This window comes from Gopherus evgoodei, chromosome 15 (assembly GCF_007399415.2).
Source record: "Gopherus evgoodei ecotype Sinaloan lineage chromosome 15, rGopEvg1_v1.p, whole genome shotgun sequence".
NCBI classification, from domain to species: Eukaryota; Metazoa; Chordata; order Testudines; family Testudinidae; genus Gopherus; species Gopherus evgoodei.
This window is the reverse complement of record NC_044336.1, coordinates 10,538,039-10,554,573: the sequence shown is the minus strand read 5'-3', so window position 1 is coordinate 10,554,573 and position 16,535 is coordinate 10,538,039. Positions and strand designations below refer to the sequence as shown.

The 16,535-nt window shown below is 43.7% G+C and overlaps 1 protein-coding gene across 2 annotated transcripts; it reads right to left on the bottom strand.

The window, feature by feature from the left end:
• Nucleotides 1-5,557: 5,557 nt before the first annotated feature.
• On the bottom strand, nt 5,558-16,535 carry LOC115635523 (cytochrome b-245 chaperone 1). Of its 2 annotated transcripts, none has more exons than XM_030534421.1 (7): nt 16,275-16,535; nt 14,853-14,979; nt 13,576-13,617; nt 12,109-12,182; nt 10,609-10,705; nt 9,230-9,374; nt 5,558-6,950 (listed from the first exon to the last, which is right to left on the bottom strand). In XM_030534421.1, the coding sequence occupies exons 2-7, from the start codon at nt 14,935-14,937 to the stop codon at nt 6,821-6,823; spliced, it is 573 nt and encodes a 190-aa protein (XP_030390281.1). In that variant the 5' UTR covers nt 14,938-14,979; nt 16,275-16,535; the 3' UTR covers nt 5,558-6,820. The 2 variants fall into 2 exon arrangements, with proteins under 2 accessions (XP_030390281.1, XP_030390280.1); XM_030534420.1 differs by having other exon boundaries at nt 14,853-14,983; nt 16,275-16,534.

Below are 16,535 nucleotides of genomic sequence, written 5' to 3'. Positions count from 1 at the left end.
ACACCACTTGCAGCGCTGGTTGCTATAAGTGTGGCCACTCTGCAGCGCTGGCCCTATACAGCTGTACTAATACAGCTGTAACAACCAGCGCTACAAAATTGTAGATGTAGACATACCCTGAGAAATATAGAGAGATACAATAAATGAGGAGAGGCAGTGTAGAGTGGGATTCACAAAAGCTATCTCACTAGGCAGCTCCTTGCCTAAGGTAGCCAATGGGAGATGCCAACCTGAGGGGGGTATGCTAAGCCCATCCCTTTTGGAGATAAGTGCTGGCTGCAGGGACATGCATCCCTCTACTTGGGATTCTCAGCTGTGAACCCTCTACATAGGCACCTAAGCTATTTTTGCAAGAAGCTGGGCAAGAGGGAGGCCTTCCTTCAGCTTTTAGTCCAGTAGTTAAGGTACTCACCTGGGATGCAGGAGAGCCCTGCTTCAAGTCCCCTCTGCCACCTCAGGTGAGTGCTCTAACCAGTGAGCTATTCTGATGTTTATTTCAATATCTCCTGTGCAAGCTGTCCACTGTGGATAAATACTGCTACTTTCTACACTACTCTAAGGCCTGGTCTACACTGGGGCGGGGGAGGGGGGTCAGTGTAAGATATGCAACTTCAGCTACGGGAATAGTGTAGCTGAAGTCGACATATCTTATTTCGACTTACCTCCCGTCCTCATGGCACAGGATCAACGGCCATGGCTCCCCTGTCAACTCCGCTTCCGCCGCTATCTCTGATGGAGTTCCGGAGTCGACGGGAGCGTGTTCAGGGATCGATATCGCGTCTAGACGAGACACGATATCGATGGCCGATAGATCGATTGCTACCTGTCAATCTGGCGGGTAGTCTGGACGTACCCTAAATGTACTTGCCTCAAAGAGATGGGCCTTTGGTTCACTGTATATGATGTGCCTTGCTCTGGACTTCTGAGGAATAAACACAGATGGGTTAGCCTCAGGACATTTGGCTCAGTTCAGATAAGCCCTTTCTTAGTTCTTTTCATCAGTAGATATCAAAGCATTTTACAAAGGAGGTCAGTATTATTATCTCCATTTTACAGGTGGGGAAACTGAACCACAGAAAGGTGAAGTGGGTTGCCCAAGGTCACTCAGCAGGCCAGTAGCTAGCTGGGAATAGAAATCAGGGTTCCTGAGTCCCCATCCAGTGCTCTAATCAGAAGCAATGTTATTCATGGTGAGAAGTGGAAGGGATTTAAATAAAGGCCTGATTGTTTAAAATGTTACCATCCCACTACAGAATGCTAGTTCCCCCATACCTTTACAGATGTGCCTTAGAAATAAAGCCCAAATTAGACTTTAACACTTCAAATTCATTTATCTTCATTGGTCCATGCAGCTTCCCAACCCCAGCTGTCTGGGACAGTGCTGCCACACCCCCTGGCTTGAAGTAGTAATAACAAACACCAAATATGTGGTTTCCACCATTAACACCCCCACTGTAAAAATTGTTCCAGCACCCCTGGACTAGGAGTCACCTTACTGGCTGAAGGAGCTTCACTAGCACCTACACTGGCATATGCCTGCCTTAATTCTCAAAACTTGTAGCCACACAGTCCCTTCCTGTTTACATTGGTAGGCCTCTTCTTTCTGTCCTGCAGACAGCTGCTCCATTCTCTGTTATCTGACCAGCAGCATGTACATATGCCATTTTGGTTTCATTCAGTGGCTCTCAACCTTTCCAGACTACTGTACCCCTTTCAGGAGTCTGATTTGTTCTGCATACTCCCAAAGTTTCACCTCTCTTAAATGACTTGCTTACAAACTCAAACATAAAAATACAAAAAGTGTCCCAGCACACTATTACTGAAAAATTGCTTTCTTTCTCCTTTTTACCATATAATTATAAAACAAATCAATTAAAATATAAATATTGCATTTGTCAATGTATATATACAGAGCAGTATAAACAAGTCATTTGCCTGTATGAAATTTTAGTTTGTACTGACTTCACTTGTGCTTTTTATGTAGCCTGTTGTTAAATGTCTAGATGAATTGATGTATCCCCTGGAAGACCTCTGTGTACCTCCAGGGATACATGTACCCCTGGTTGAGAATCACTGGTTTAATTCACCCTTTAAGGCAGCAGTAAGACCATGACTTCCCCATCTCATGCCTGCTCCCCCACTGGACCCATAGGGTTGGGAATGAAAGGCAGAGGTTCGATCTTAATCCTATCTGTCCCTTGGAGTCAAAGATAAACATGTTCCTGCATGCTTTGCTGGACTGGAGCCAGCATGCTCAAAATTTTGCAGAATCAAACTCTTAGTCAATCTCCCACTGAAACCACTTGTTCTTCTTTGAGTATGTCCCTCTATTGGTGCGGTACCCTAGGACGTGCCACATGCCCATGCGCTCTTGACCAGATTATGCAAAGCAGTGTCTGTGGGCCCATGCCTGCACAGAGCAGCCACTCATGCTTCCCAAGAGGGCATATAAGATGGCACAGACCCACTGCCATTCAGTTCCTTCTCAATTGCCTGCAACTCCAGGTGGACTTTCTTCCTGCCTTTTCTTAACATAGCGATTTACTCTTAGTGGTTTTCTTTTTTCTCCTTGTTTAGTTATTTTATCTTTTTACTTTAATTTTAGCACAGTTATGTTTGGATGGGGCAGCTACTCCCTCCCCCCCCCCAGCCTTTTCCCTTTAAAACTGCTGGTTTGGGTCCTTTAGCCCTCCAGGTTATGCCACAGACCCCAGAGTTCAGACCCATTATAGGTCTTTTCCCCATAGTGATGGGCATTCAACCTGTGTCAGAGACAGCACGTCTTGTCAAAGTGTAAGGTCTGTGTGGGATTTAAAGGCAAGTCCTAGAAAGAGACAGAGGTTAGACTGAAGTTCCTTCTAATGGCACTCACTAGCGCTAGTGGGGTCTGCTTACCTCCCTGTACATTGCCCTCAGCATTCCAGGCTGCTCCAGTGGCTACTGCAGCTGCGGCAGCACCTTCAGAGGCTAGGACAGCTGAGAAAAAGAAGCCTCTTTCCCCTATCAGGGAAACAAGGAAGAGAGACCTCTCATTCCTTAACGGGTACAGCTGAGGGTCTATCAGATTCCTGCACCGACCCACCAGTACCACACAAGCAGCAGCATGCAGAGAAGGCTTCTAAGAGACAGTACAGGGAGCTGTCTACCTTGGTACCAATCTGGTTTACAATATAACCCAGTGTGTGTAATTTCTAACCAGGGGGCGGGGGGCAGGCAGAAGTTTTACGTACCCTCCTCCACATTGAGGGGAGAAGTGAATTTCACATAATTTTGGGTTTGTACTCCAAGGGGGGGGAGGGTGGACATCTGGGTGTTGTGGAAAGCCCCTTGAGCTGAGCCTTCTCAGAGCGGATCTGAGTCTCTGTGCAGCTGGGTGTGGCCCTGCCTGTGTGCCTGGAAAAGCTGGGGAGCCTAGCCCAGCAAGACCAGGTAAAAGGGAGCCTAGGCTGGCAGAACAGTCTGCCTCAGTGGCATACTAGCACATCAGGTGACTTCCCAAGGGGTCCAACCCATCACGGCAGCTTTCCCTTATGGCCATCTGATTCTTGCTCAGAGGCAGTATTCCAGTATACATCCTACTGCAGCACATGACAAAACTTCAGTCAATCTATGGCTCTGGATAAGTCCTGTTTGTGACATTCTTAGTTCTCAGTCTTTGCCCACCCTACTACAGTCAGGTTCCTTAAGGGCTTATACAACTTGTTTCCCTCCATATGGAACCCAGCTGCCCTAACCCACCATGGGACCTTAATTTGGTTCTCAAAGCCCTGAAGAAACCACCCTTTGAACCGAGGGCTAGCTGTTCTCTCCTCCAACCTCTCCCTCGAAACCTCTTTCCTGATAGCCATCACTTCAGTTAGATGAATGGGAGAGCTCAGTCTTCTCCTGGCAGGCTAATTATTTACTACCTTCTATAGAGAGGTTACACTGCATTCCAATCCTCAATTCCTCCCTAAAGTTTTTTCGGAATACCATATTAATTAAAGGGTCAATCTACCAGTATTCTACCCAAAGCCTCATGCCTCCAGAGAGGAACGCAGCCTATACACACTAGATGTCAGAAGAGCTCTTGCCTTCTACCTTGACAGGGACTAAGACCTTCCAGGCCTCTTCCCAGATTGTTTGTATCATTTGCCGAAAGGATGAAAGGACAACCTACTTCCACTCAAAGACTGCTGAAGTGTGTTTCAGGTTGCATTTTAACCTGTTATGAACCTGCTGGGATACAGGCCCCTCAGAGTTACAGCATTCTCCACCACAGCTCAATCCAAATTTCTAGTTCCACTGAAAGTCATTCCCATTACAGAAATCTGTAGGACTGTGCCTTGGTTTTCCATTCACACCTCTGCCAAGCATTGTGCCATCCTACCTGCTTGGGATGATACCACCTGTGGTGACACAGTCCCCTCAAACCATCTTGGACTTGCTTCCTCAGCACCCACCTCCTCATTGAGGCACTATTTGGGAATCTCCTATGGCAGAGCACTCATAGGAACATGTACTCAAAGGAGAGGTTATTTACCTTACAGTAACTTGAGTTCTTCAAGATGTTTTGTCCCTAGGGGTGCCCGACCTCCCACCCTCCTTCCCCTCAGTTGTGGAGGCTCTGCTTTGCGATTAAGAAGGGTCCACACCCTTTATAAGCCCTTGTTTGGAGCACAAGGTGCTGCTCAGCACAGGCATGGGCCTGTGGAAACTGCTTTTCATTCTGTGGTCAAGAATGCTCAGGTGCACATGGATCCTATAGTGGATCACCCATAGGGACAAAATATCTCAAAGAACTCAAGTTCCTGTAAGATAAATAACCTCTCCTTGGCTTGCCCCACCAGCCCACCCACCCCGCCTGCCTCTAGTCCCTAAAATTGGGAAGAAACCTCAAAACAGAAATGCAGCCACAGATATGCAACTCCCTCAGAGATTGCTGCCGTAACACTGACTGCTAAAAAAGTCAGCATCTAGTCTGGCTTTATTCCTAGTGTGCCTTTCAGATCTCCTCCTGCTGACTCAAACCACCATCAACCCTAATACCAGTCTATGAAATACTAACAGGTAACATGTGTCAAGCAGTGGACTGTAATCCTAATTAAAAAGTTAAACTCCAGTAACTATAATATCTAACTGCTAAAGACATGTTTCCTATACCAAGTAATACCACTTGAATACGTTCCCTTTTTACCTTGGGTTAACTATTTGATTTTAACTTATTAGTGCTTATCCTTTATACTGAACATATCATGTCAATCTGGTTTAAAACTAACACTTTTCATCTTATTCCTCCTCCTCCCTGTTTAGTGCACCTCCCGGTTTGAGTGCTGGGATATTCAGGGCTTAATGCTTTTGTGCATCTCCTAAACAAAAAGGGGCAGATTATGAAACAAGCAATTTTATCATGTTGAAGTTACTTTGGCCCAATATATTCAACTTTGTTTCCTTCTCACTAATGACAGCTTGGTATAGACACAATTAATGGAGTTGGAGCTCTAGATTTAACATCTGATCAAGGCAGATGTAGCTTGTCTAAAAGCTACTCTTAAAAATAAAAAATAAAAAGCAAGAACCATGTATCAAAAAATATATATTTTACCACATGGGAAACAGATCTTAGAAAAGAGGACAACAATCACAACATATCTGAAGGTAAGGTTTGGTCACAAAGCACTGACATACCTAGCTGTCCCATCCTTCTTAACAGAGTATCCAATGCTACAAAGATCTTATCTAATATGCCAAAGACTTTTCAAATAGGGAACATTGATAGAGCTAGGCTGAAGATTCATTTTAGCAGTTGGCACTTGAAGGAAAAAACAAAAAAAACACCTGGTGGACTTGCCCTGCAGCAGCAGATTTTTTTAAAATAAATACGTAGAACAGCCTGACTCGAGGCTCCCACGTCTACTACTGTTTTATTTGGAGAAGACAATTCCCACCCCTAAAACAGCAGCACAGGAAATTGAAACATTTCAAAGCTATTGCAAGGCAAGTGCTATTATATTTTATTTAAAAAGAATCACTCCCCTTTGGCTAATCTAGGAGGAATTAAGCCACATATGAAATGGACCAATTTTACATCTGAAATTCTGGACCGCCACTTTCAAACTTTTTTTTATTTCTATTGGTTTCTAATTGTAAGTAACTTTTTCAGTCCTACTGTACTTGGCATCATCAAAACTGGCAAGATAGTGGCTTTTTGATTATTTACTATTTTTAGATGCTTAAAACCAATTTTTTTTCATGATTAACTCTTTGAATTTAATGACAGGATTTAAATATATGTACCACATTGGAGTTTTCCTTTAAATAAGAGTAACAGAATCTGACATTATAATATAAAGTCAATAATTCAGTCTTCTAAGTCCACATACACTGTACCTGCAATGGATATTTACAGTAACCAAAAGTTTAAATGTGCAACTATCACCTTGATAACTGTGGAATGCAATCCACTAGTTCAAACCAATTCATTAGCACATCATTTTTCCTAGATAATTATGAGGTGCTGACAAAGTTCCAAAGCCAGAATTATCAATACCTACAAATTTAAGGCAAAGTAAAATAGTATTTCCTTTGGATTCTATGCAAGCCACATATGAACAAATCCATACTGAAGCTTCCAGCTGAAGAACAATGTATGGGGGTGCAGGAATTTAAAGCAATTTGGCATCAGCAGGCACTCCAACTCAGACTTTTGCAGCTGTCGCGGTAGAGGAATTCACACACATAGGGACGACACCAAATCGTGAGGGGACTTCTTAGATGCAATGCAGCCAATACAGCTTCCAAGCATTCAGAGGGCTCAGCTTTTTTAATTTCATTATTACTGTTAATACTCGTCCTCGGGTTCGTCTGCATCACTGGCCTCCGTTTCACTGCTCTGCGACAGATCTTGATGGTTCTCTACTTTGTTCAGTTCCAGAAACCCAGTAATGAGCTTGGCAACTGCTTCCACGTCACTGTGGAAAGAAATGAACAATGTCCAAATTAACGGAGGTGTGGGGCTGATGAGCCAGAGCAAAAGCACTCAATGCTGAATACATATCTATCTGAAGGCCCAGTCAATATATGGAATAAGACTATGATTAGCAACTCGCATAGGGCCTGTCCAGATTCGTAAGCTGTATGTGACTTTTCCAAGCTGTCATTATAATCAGAAAAGTGACTAAAGTGGAACTTCATAAGAGCCATTCTCCCAATGACTTTCAGACAAGAGGAGGTTTCCATTCACAAGTCAGAATATTTTCTAACAGCCCCTGCTTTACAGTCCCTTGCAAGCTAAAGAACCTGTAGAACTCTCTCTGCTTCTTATCACTAGTACTAAAGATTCCTCAGTTAGTTAATAATTGTACTTATTATGCACAAGGCAGAAGATAATCTGCCTCACTCATAGCTGCACTATTTCAGCAGTGCTAACAGAAGGAGAAAGAATGAGCTAAGCAAAAACACAGTTCTAACTTGAAGACACACAGGGAGCAGCACTTTTAGGGAGTATAAATGCACTTGAAATTGGATGGTCTATTTAGCTTTCAACACACTTCCTGCCACACACAAGTATCTGATACAGGTAATGCTATTGTTACTGAGATAGGATGCAAGATTTTAATGTCCCCCATTAAGTCCATTACTCTTAAATGGTTTATCTAAAGCCCTTAAACATTTTGTAACCTTCATTATCACTCTCAACCTATCTCAAGACACCACATGCTTCTGACAAGCAAAGCTGTAGTGTGACCTCTACACATTTCCTTCTGGAGAGAGGAAAGAACAGCTATAAAAATAATGTCATAGAAACAGCAAGATGGAAGCCATCTATTCTCTCCTTAAAATTCACGGCTGCTGTGAGGCCTACGAAACACTCAACAATGGCTGTGACAGCTGCTTGTTACACTTAGAAATATCATTGCCAATTGTGTTCTTGTCTTTTTGTTGTATCTTGATTATACTAAGATTGTGAGCAATTTGAAACAGGGACTGTCTTTTCATGATGTGTCTGTACAGTGCCCATCACAATGGGTCATCAGTATAAATAACAGCAATAATCAAAGGGCCTTTTTTCCTTTTGATTGAACTATAAGTAATAAAAACAACTATTAGAGGCCTAGAATGTCTAATATTGTAGATCTCATTACACAGTTGCTCTTATTCTCAAATGCCTGTAACTCAAATCAGGTCATGTCTACATCTAAAATTTTGCAGCGCTGGTTGTTACAGCTGTATTAGTACAGCTGTATAGGGCCAGCGCTGCAGAGTGGCCACACTTACAGCAACCAGCGCTGCAAGTGGTGTTAGATGTGGCCACACTGCAGCGCTGTTGGGCGGCTTCAAGGGGGGTTCCGGGAACGCGAGAGCAAACCGGGGAAGGAGACCAGCTTCGCAGCAGTTTGCTCTCGCGTTCCCGGAGCCACCCTGCAAACCGCAGGGAAGGAGACCTGCTTGCTCGGGGTTCCGGGAACGAGAGAGCAAACCAGGAAAGGAGACCAGCTTCGCCGCGGTTTGCTCTCGCGTTCCCGGAGCCACCCTGCAAACCGCAGGGAAGGAGACCTGCTTGCTCGGGGTTCCGGGAACGAGAGAGCAAGCCGGGGAAGGAGACCAGCTTCGCCGCGGTTTGCTCTCTCGTTCCCGGAACCCCGAGCAAGCAGGTCTCCTTCCCTGCGGTTTGCAGGGTGGCTCCGGGAACGAGAGAGCAAACCGGGAAAGGAGACCAGCTTCGCCGCGGTTTGCTCTCGCGTTCCCGGAGCCACCCTGCAAACCGCAGGGAAGGAGACCTGCTTGCTCGGGGTTCCGGGAACGAGAGAGCAAACCGGGAAAGGAGACCAGCTTGATTACCAGAGGCTTCCTCCTTCCACGGAGGTCAAGAAAAGCGCTGGTAAGTGTTTACATTGGATTACCAGCGCTGGATCACCAGCGCTGGATCCTCTACACCCGAGACAAAACGGGAGTACGGCCAGCGCTGCAAACAGGGAGTTGCAGCACTGGTGATGCCCTGCAGATGTGTACACCTTCAAAGTTGCAGCGCTGTAACTCCCTCACCAGCGCTGCAACTTTCTGATGTAGACAAGCCCTCAGTAAGGGTTTGACAATCACAACTTGAATAATCCTAAAAATAGATTAAATAAGACTCCCAACAGAGCTTGGACAATTCTCCCAACAGCCTCCTATAATCCGGCCATTGGCCCTATAGTTAACACCTACTCCTCTTATACTCACACTCATAATCGAAAAGAATAGCTCATACCTTCTACAGCCCAGCACTGCGCTCTGGGTCAGAGGGTGGGAAAATCCAGTGACAAATCGTAGCACTACCAGGTAACCCTTCCCAAAGTAACGCACTTTCTCCTCTTCCACGTTCACATCTCTAATCTCATTCAGCGAAGCCGCTACTGTTAGCAAAAGCAGGGGAAGAACATCAGTTACAGCCATTCCCAACATTGACATTTCTGACTTATATAACTGGGACTCTAAGCTCTCTCTCTCTGCTTTAATAATATGAGCCTCTTTGCAGGGCTTCAGTACTGCTGCCCTCCTCTCACTCAGCTGGGTGTGCTCTGTGCATCAGTTCTGAGCTCCCAACCACCACAAACTGTGGTGAGGGCAAACAAACCCGGATCTGGATGCAAAGCAGAATGCACTAGCTAGTATAGCTTGCTCTAATGAACTGGTACAGCTGCCCAAAGATTGAAAATCATAGAATATCAGGGTTGGAAAGGACCTCAGGAGGTCATCTAGTCCAACCCCCTGCTCAAAGCAGGACCAATCCCCAGACAGATTTTTGCCCCAGGTCCCTAAGTGGCCCCCTCAAGGGCTGAACTCACAATCCTGGATTTAGCAGGCCAATGCTCAAACCACTGAGCTCTCCTTCCCCCCTGTAATCATCCATTTATTACTTATGCTTTCCTGCTGTTTTTCCCTCTTTTCTTAAAGACAGTTTGAACTGTTTTCTCTATCAGGTAGTTAACAGCTGTTAAATGTATTGAGACTGAGCAGGTGTTGAAAAATTCACCATTCAGATCAGTCACTTTCAGAGCATCTCCTGGCTTCTGGGTCCCCATGTTAATGAGCATTTGCTCTCTGTTTCTGGTACAAATGCCTACTCTCAAGAAAACATTTGCCTATTGTTCAGGACACAAAAAAAGGGGAAGTTCATGAACATTAACACTCACTCCTTCCTTCCCCTACCCCCAAAATCTGTTTGAAATTTCATCATAATATTTAAGGAGGTTCTAAATGCTTTCAAGCCACTAAAAGCTCCCAACTATTTAAACATATTAGGAAGCAGTTTGATTTAGTCAACCAAGGAGAGCAGATGTTTGGAAGTCAAGAACATCCTGAGTCTTAGTTCCAATTTAGCCAAGGCTCACTGTGACCTCAAGCAAGATACTTAACCTGGGTTTGACTATTGTCACTGCAGCTATGCAATTGAATCAGATACAGGAAGCTCAGTGGAAACCAGATGCAGCATTTAAACTGAGCCTTCCTGGATAAGTTCACATTATATTATTTTGACAAATAAAATATGCAGAATTTTAGAATATTGTGCACAGAATTTTTAATGTGTTAGTGCAGAATTCCCCCAGGAGTAACACTCAGTACCTACAGAAACACCTACTTTCTTACCTTTTTCATGGCCTGCTCTTGAGAGGGTCAGTATTTTTTTGTAAAGGTTGAATGTTTTAAGGAAGACTTTTCCTTTGTCCTTGTCAAATACAGCTTCCTGTAAAATTGCAACACAGCCTCAATTGTATCCTTTTCTTTTAAGTAGGAAGGTGGCATTTACAACCTCCAAAAAATAAATAGCCCAACACACCTGTAGCAGTTAGTTTCTGTTATCATAGTAATAGGAACTTAATAGTTTTACTTAGGCCTGGGCTAGCAGGAAGGTTCGAACTAAGATATTTTAGTTCGACTTACCTGGCCATCTTCACAGCGGCAAGTCAACTGCCGCGGCTCCCCCGTCGACCCCACTTACTCCACCTGCCGAGGTGGAGTATGGGCGTCGATTAGCGGATCGATTTATCGCATCCAGACGAGACACGATAAATCGATCTCTGATACACTGAACACTACCCGCCGATCCTGCAGGTAGTATAGACATACCCTTATACTCACTCCTGTCCCATTACTGGATTATGAAGTCAAAATTTTGTTCTTGGTTTCCCCTCAAACCCAGACTTGTCTGAAACTCACACACTCTTTCCAGGACAGGATTTAAATGGTTTTATTTTCCTTTAACTGTAAGCTATTCCTGGCCTTAAGACAAGATGTCACACCTTGCAGAAACTGAAACGTGCTCTTTAAGTGTGTGTGTGTGGTTGTCCCACAACTCCCAGGCTACAGTGAACATAAAATCTACCTACACCTTTCATTAATAACAGTGACAGCTACCAACTGGGCAAAGTTTTTGACTTACACGATATGGTGACGTTTACATTAAAAAGAAAACATCCCCAGGATTAGATGGCTCCAGGGACTGGTAACAGAACAGGGCATCTTTTGCATCTGGGTCATTTATTTAAGTACAGCATGGGTTAGTATAATGACAGTCTTTCAACTGCTTGTGAAATGTGTCGGTAACCTCAGTCCAATTTCTGATGGATAGTTGTCAACATAATTTAAAAACATCACAAATAGCACTTTCCTGAGAGTGGGGAAATGTTGAGTGGGACTGGAGGTAGATCTGTCCTACAGTTGGTAGGCTCCCCATGTCACTAGTAGGGACAGCATGTGTGGAAAGCTTACAATAGTAACTTCATGTGCTACTCCTGCTCTCTTAGCTGAAAAATCACATGTTGCAAATATTTCAGCTTATAATTGTAAAAATATTCTACACAAAACATTAATAATACAACAGATATGTTTGGCCAAGTCTTGTCTTTAAACACCAATTCATCTTTAACAATTTTTCCTGTACTATCAGTATAAAAATTACCCTCCCAGTTAACATTTACTATAAGTTACCAATGTAGCTACATTTCTCAACGGTGTCTGACAGTGCAACTTGTTTACTTGGATTACACAATATTAATGATCATCTGGCTGCTGAAATCGACAGCCAACAAATACCTTAAGCCAGCACAACCCACTTCCTGTCTTCTGAGTTCACAGCAAGCATCTTACCTCCCACTCCTCCAGATTTTGTGCAGCCACAAAGAGACACCCAGCTATATAGAAGAGTTTCCATCCCAAGCTGTCTGATCAATACAAGATACACAGTATTAAATACACTGTTTGAATAGCAAGCAAAAGATAGTAAAAAAGCTCACCCCCTCTGGGAGCAAAATAAGAAAGAAATGTGCATTTCATAACAGATTTTTCTTTTTCAACAGTAATATATGGTATTTTAATAGTGTTTTTCCAGGATCAAAAAAAGCAGAAGTTATTCCATTGTAGAAAGTTCTTCGTTGTTGTTTTTAAAACACTGGAATCAGTGCTATACAAAATTAACAACATATTTGTTGCAGGCAGGATTGTGCGTAGTTCTGTTGTGGATATGATTTTTTTCCTGAGAACTTGAGATACTGAAATACTTTAACCAGGGGCTCCTATAAACACGTTCCTCCTTAGCCTGCGATAAGCCAGAGAACAAGGGTAAGAGACTGAGGATATTATTTTATTGAAACAAACATGTTTTCTTCAGACCATCAATGGAAGCAGTCAGCACATCTTGCCAAACGCATATATAAAATGTCACATGCTGGAAGTGTTTACACAGTTCAATCTGTCTTAAGTGACTGCTCCAGGGACAAACAATCAATTGCTTAACAAAGGTATTTTACTAAAGATGGAGCAGAACTGGGTTCAGTGTGTTTGGGGAGACTCCAGGGCAGTCTCTTAAGAAAAGATATTGTCTTTTACAGGTGGTGCCTCATATAGGTTTCACTGTATTTTGTCCTGGAAAAACATACTGATTATATTGGTAATAAAATGCACTAGTCCAATTGTATCATTTGAAACAAAGAGGGATGCTTACAGGATGCTCTGCAGCTTTTTATTTATTTATGATGAGAGAAGGGGGGCATTTGGTGCAATCTGATCCATTCCCAAAAGAACAGATGAAAATACTTCATCTAAAGAACAATTTTTTGATGAGCCCCTAGGATTAGTTCTCTCTGGCAGGAGTGACTTAGTAGCATCCAGAGAGGAGTACTTTCATCAGAGGCATGGGACACTCTTCAGTTTGCTGGCAGAATTTTAACAATACCTACCCTCCCAGTGGAGTTAAAAGAATCTACTAGCTAAGCTTTGTAAAATGCATTGAAACATAAAGCACTACAGAGTGATAAGTATCACTGTTATAAATACTCAGGGGATGTGGGAAAGCAAGGCTGGAAAGGAGCTGCGGAAATAACTAAAGAGGGAGAAAAATAGGAGAGCATGGGGTAAAGTCTGGTGAAGGCAATGGGATGCTGCTAAGTTTTAAGATTTGTACCAGCTCCTGGAGTTTACAGTAGGCACTTTATTAGTTAAAAAAAAGTACAAGATATTAAGGAGGATCAGATGGAAGCCAGGGCAGAAAATCATCAGGTGAAAGAAAATTAAAAAACAGGAAAGAATAAAACTCTCCATAGTGTAACTGACAATTACCTTCACTATAGTAAGCAGCAGCCAGACCTATGGAAGATATTCCTGGAAAGAGAGGGGACAGGTATGATTTAAACATGCAACTGAAGATATCTAAAAATTCCTTTATCTAATACAAACACTCAAGTTATGTCCATTAATTCTCACTGAAAGAAGAGCTAGCTTTGATTGCAGCTTTGCTGTCCCTTTTGATTGTTACCATCACTCAATGTAGAGAGCAAATAAAGCATTTCTTATTAAATAAAATATAATTCTCTCTCTTTCATATAATTATACCCTATGTTAAAAATGGGGAAACTGAGGCACAGATAGGAAAAAGTGGCTTGCCTAAGGTCAGGCAGCAAGACAGTGACCAAATCAGGAACAGAATCAGGCACTCCAACTCTCAGCAAGTCTAAATACTAAACCTTGCTTCCACCCAAAGACAGCACTACTTTGAGTACTGAGGACATGCATATTAAAAAGGCTATTCTTAGCTGCAAGACAGCCTACCGTGCTCTGTGGGACCAACAGAAACCTGTGCATGCACTATTGGGGTACAACTGTGTCATAAGGGTTGCCAAGTGCTATCATATACCCAAGAAAATCGTTGGATGATAGCTCATGCATTGGAATACCTTACTTCAATTATAACGTGGACCCGGGCTGTCCTTTTAATAAAATGTGTTTACAGTATTAAAAGGCAGTATGGTCTAGTTGACTGGGAAATAGGATTGGGAACTAGGATCTCCTGAGTTCTACCACCAACTCTCAGAGTAGTCTTGGGCAAACAACTTCCCTACTCTTTCATTCTGTTTCCCCATATGTAAAAGAGGGATAGAAACACCATACCTAATTTGCAGGAGGTGCTGTGAGGCTTCATACTTTATGTCTACACAGTTCCCTTAAGACAAGAAATGCTATCTAAATGCCAGAGGTGAAATCCTGGGCCCATTTAAGTAAATGGGAGTTTTGCTGCTGACTTCAGCGCACCCAGGATTTTTCCCCAAGGGTTTATAGATAGTCAGCTGTGTCTTCATGCTATCCATAAGGGTCAGTGGAGACTAAAGTTGAAGTGATTTCACCTTCCCAAATGATACTTCTCAGAAATCGTACAAGTCATCTTCATGAGGTTTCTCTAAGGCAACATTTATAACCCGCTTCCCTTAAAACATGCATTTAAATGGATTTAGTCCTATATACACTATTTGTGGCTGGCATAAAAATACAAGCCTGGGAAAAGCAGGTCTATGTTACTCATTCATCTCTTCACATACGGGGAAGAATCATCAGTGTCTTACCAACAAAGAGAGACCAAGATCTGATGCCAGGTGATCTCTTCAAATGAAGAATGGAACTTGTGCGGTTTTCAAGCAACATGTACATCTTCAGGAGAAATTCCCTATAGCCTAGTAACACTCATGAAACCTAGCTGGACAATGAAAAGGTGTAAGAATTTGCAAGTTATTGCTGTACCCTTTGTCCTTCCTTTCTATGCCCCAATATTTGTTAACAACCTTCAGTCATGTCAATCTAGATCAGGAATTGGCAACCTTTGGCACGCAGCCCGCCAGGGTAAGCCCCCTGGCAGGGCACGGCAGGCCGGTTTATTTACCTGCCGCATCTACAGGTTCAGCCGATCGCAGTTCCCACTGGCTGCAGTTTGCCATTCCAGGACAATGGGGGCCGTGGGAAGCAGAGTGGGCCGAGGGATGTGCTGGCCACCGCTACATTCCTTACAACACACTCAGCAGTGCTTTAAATTGACATTATGAAGCAAACAGAGCCAGACAGCCTCATGCACATCCAGGTTCTGAGAAGACAGAAATGGCCAAATCTTGCTTCCTTACACATCCTGTTGATCTGGGATACTGCATGAAGCATACTTTTAGTGTGGGGCCCTTTAGACACAACGTTTAGTTTAAAACAATTATAAAACCTAAACAGAAATATATTAATGATTTTTTTAAATTTAAATGAAAACATTCCATGGACATGATTCAAATACTTCCTAGTGGCAGGGGCATAGGAACCTGACAGTGAAACAGCCAAAGCTGAGTCAGGATCCTGCATTAATTTCTGCTAATACAGAATCATTCCGCCCTTTTTGCCTCTCTGCTCTGAATCCGTCGCCTTCCCATCAAATCTTAGCCCAATCTTTCTAACATTTCCTAGCAAATGTCCAGCTGTCAACTGAAACTCAACATAGCCCAAGGCAAGCTCTTCGTCTTTCCCTGCGGATACTAGGTGACAAATATTTTGGTCTAGAACTGCAAGGGATTCACTGTTTTGTGTTTGCTCTATAATTCACTAGAAAATAGCGGGGGGTGCCACATTATTCCTTCCCCATCCTATTCTTCCTGGCATACTGCAGCTCCTCTTGTTTTACCAACATTCCGTTGGTGATTAATTCCTGCTCCTCGCCCCAGCCTCAGCTGCCCCAACACGAAAAGGAAAGATGTGCTTGGACTGAGCCCCCCGATGCATTAATAAGACAATAGTTTCCCCACCACCTCACCTCCCATGTAGCCACATCCCCCCAAAATCCCAGCAACCCGCCCGAAATCTTGGCACCCTAACAGCACGCAGCCTGCTCCCCCGCCCCCCCAAAATCCCAGCCCCCCACACTGCACAATCCCCCCAAATCCTAGCCCTGCACCCCACACAGGCCGATTCACTTCCATCCCCCGCACGCTGGGAGAGGAAGCAGCACCGCCACTGACCGGTTCCTTCCCGCAGCAGCCCAGCCCCACACGGACCGCGAACTCGGACTAGCCGTGAACTTTACTTCCCGAATCCGGCCAGGAGGCGCCACACCATAGAGTCGTTAGACCCGAGCGCCCTCCGCGATCACAACAGAGATAAAACACAGCGCTAGAGTGTCGATACGCAAATAGCGCCGGAATTTCGGCGGCCATTTTTGCTTCGGGCAAAGTAATTTTTTTTTTTCCCCCAGCGAAAATACCCACTAACTTCTGTGTATG

Bases quoted from the DNA above. Each gene is read 5' to 3' on its own strand.
- LOC115635523 (XM_030534421.1), bottom strand. From the start codon at position 14,937: ATGTACATGTTGCTTGAAAACCGCACAAGTTCCATTCTTCATTTGAAG. The intron at 12,183-13,575 runs GTAATTGTCAGT...TGTATTGATCAG, and splicing joins TGCTGCTTACTATAGTGAAG to ACAGCTTGGGATGGAAACTC. The intron at 6,951-9,229 runs GTATGAGCTATT...TTCTTTCCACAG, and splicing joins GCAGTGCTGGGCTGTAGAAG to TGACGTGGAAGCAGTTGCCA.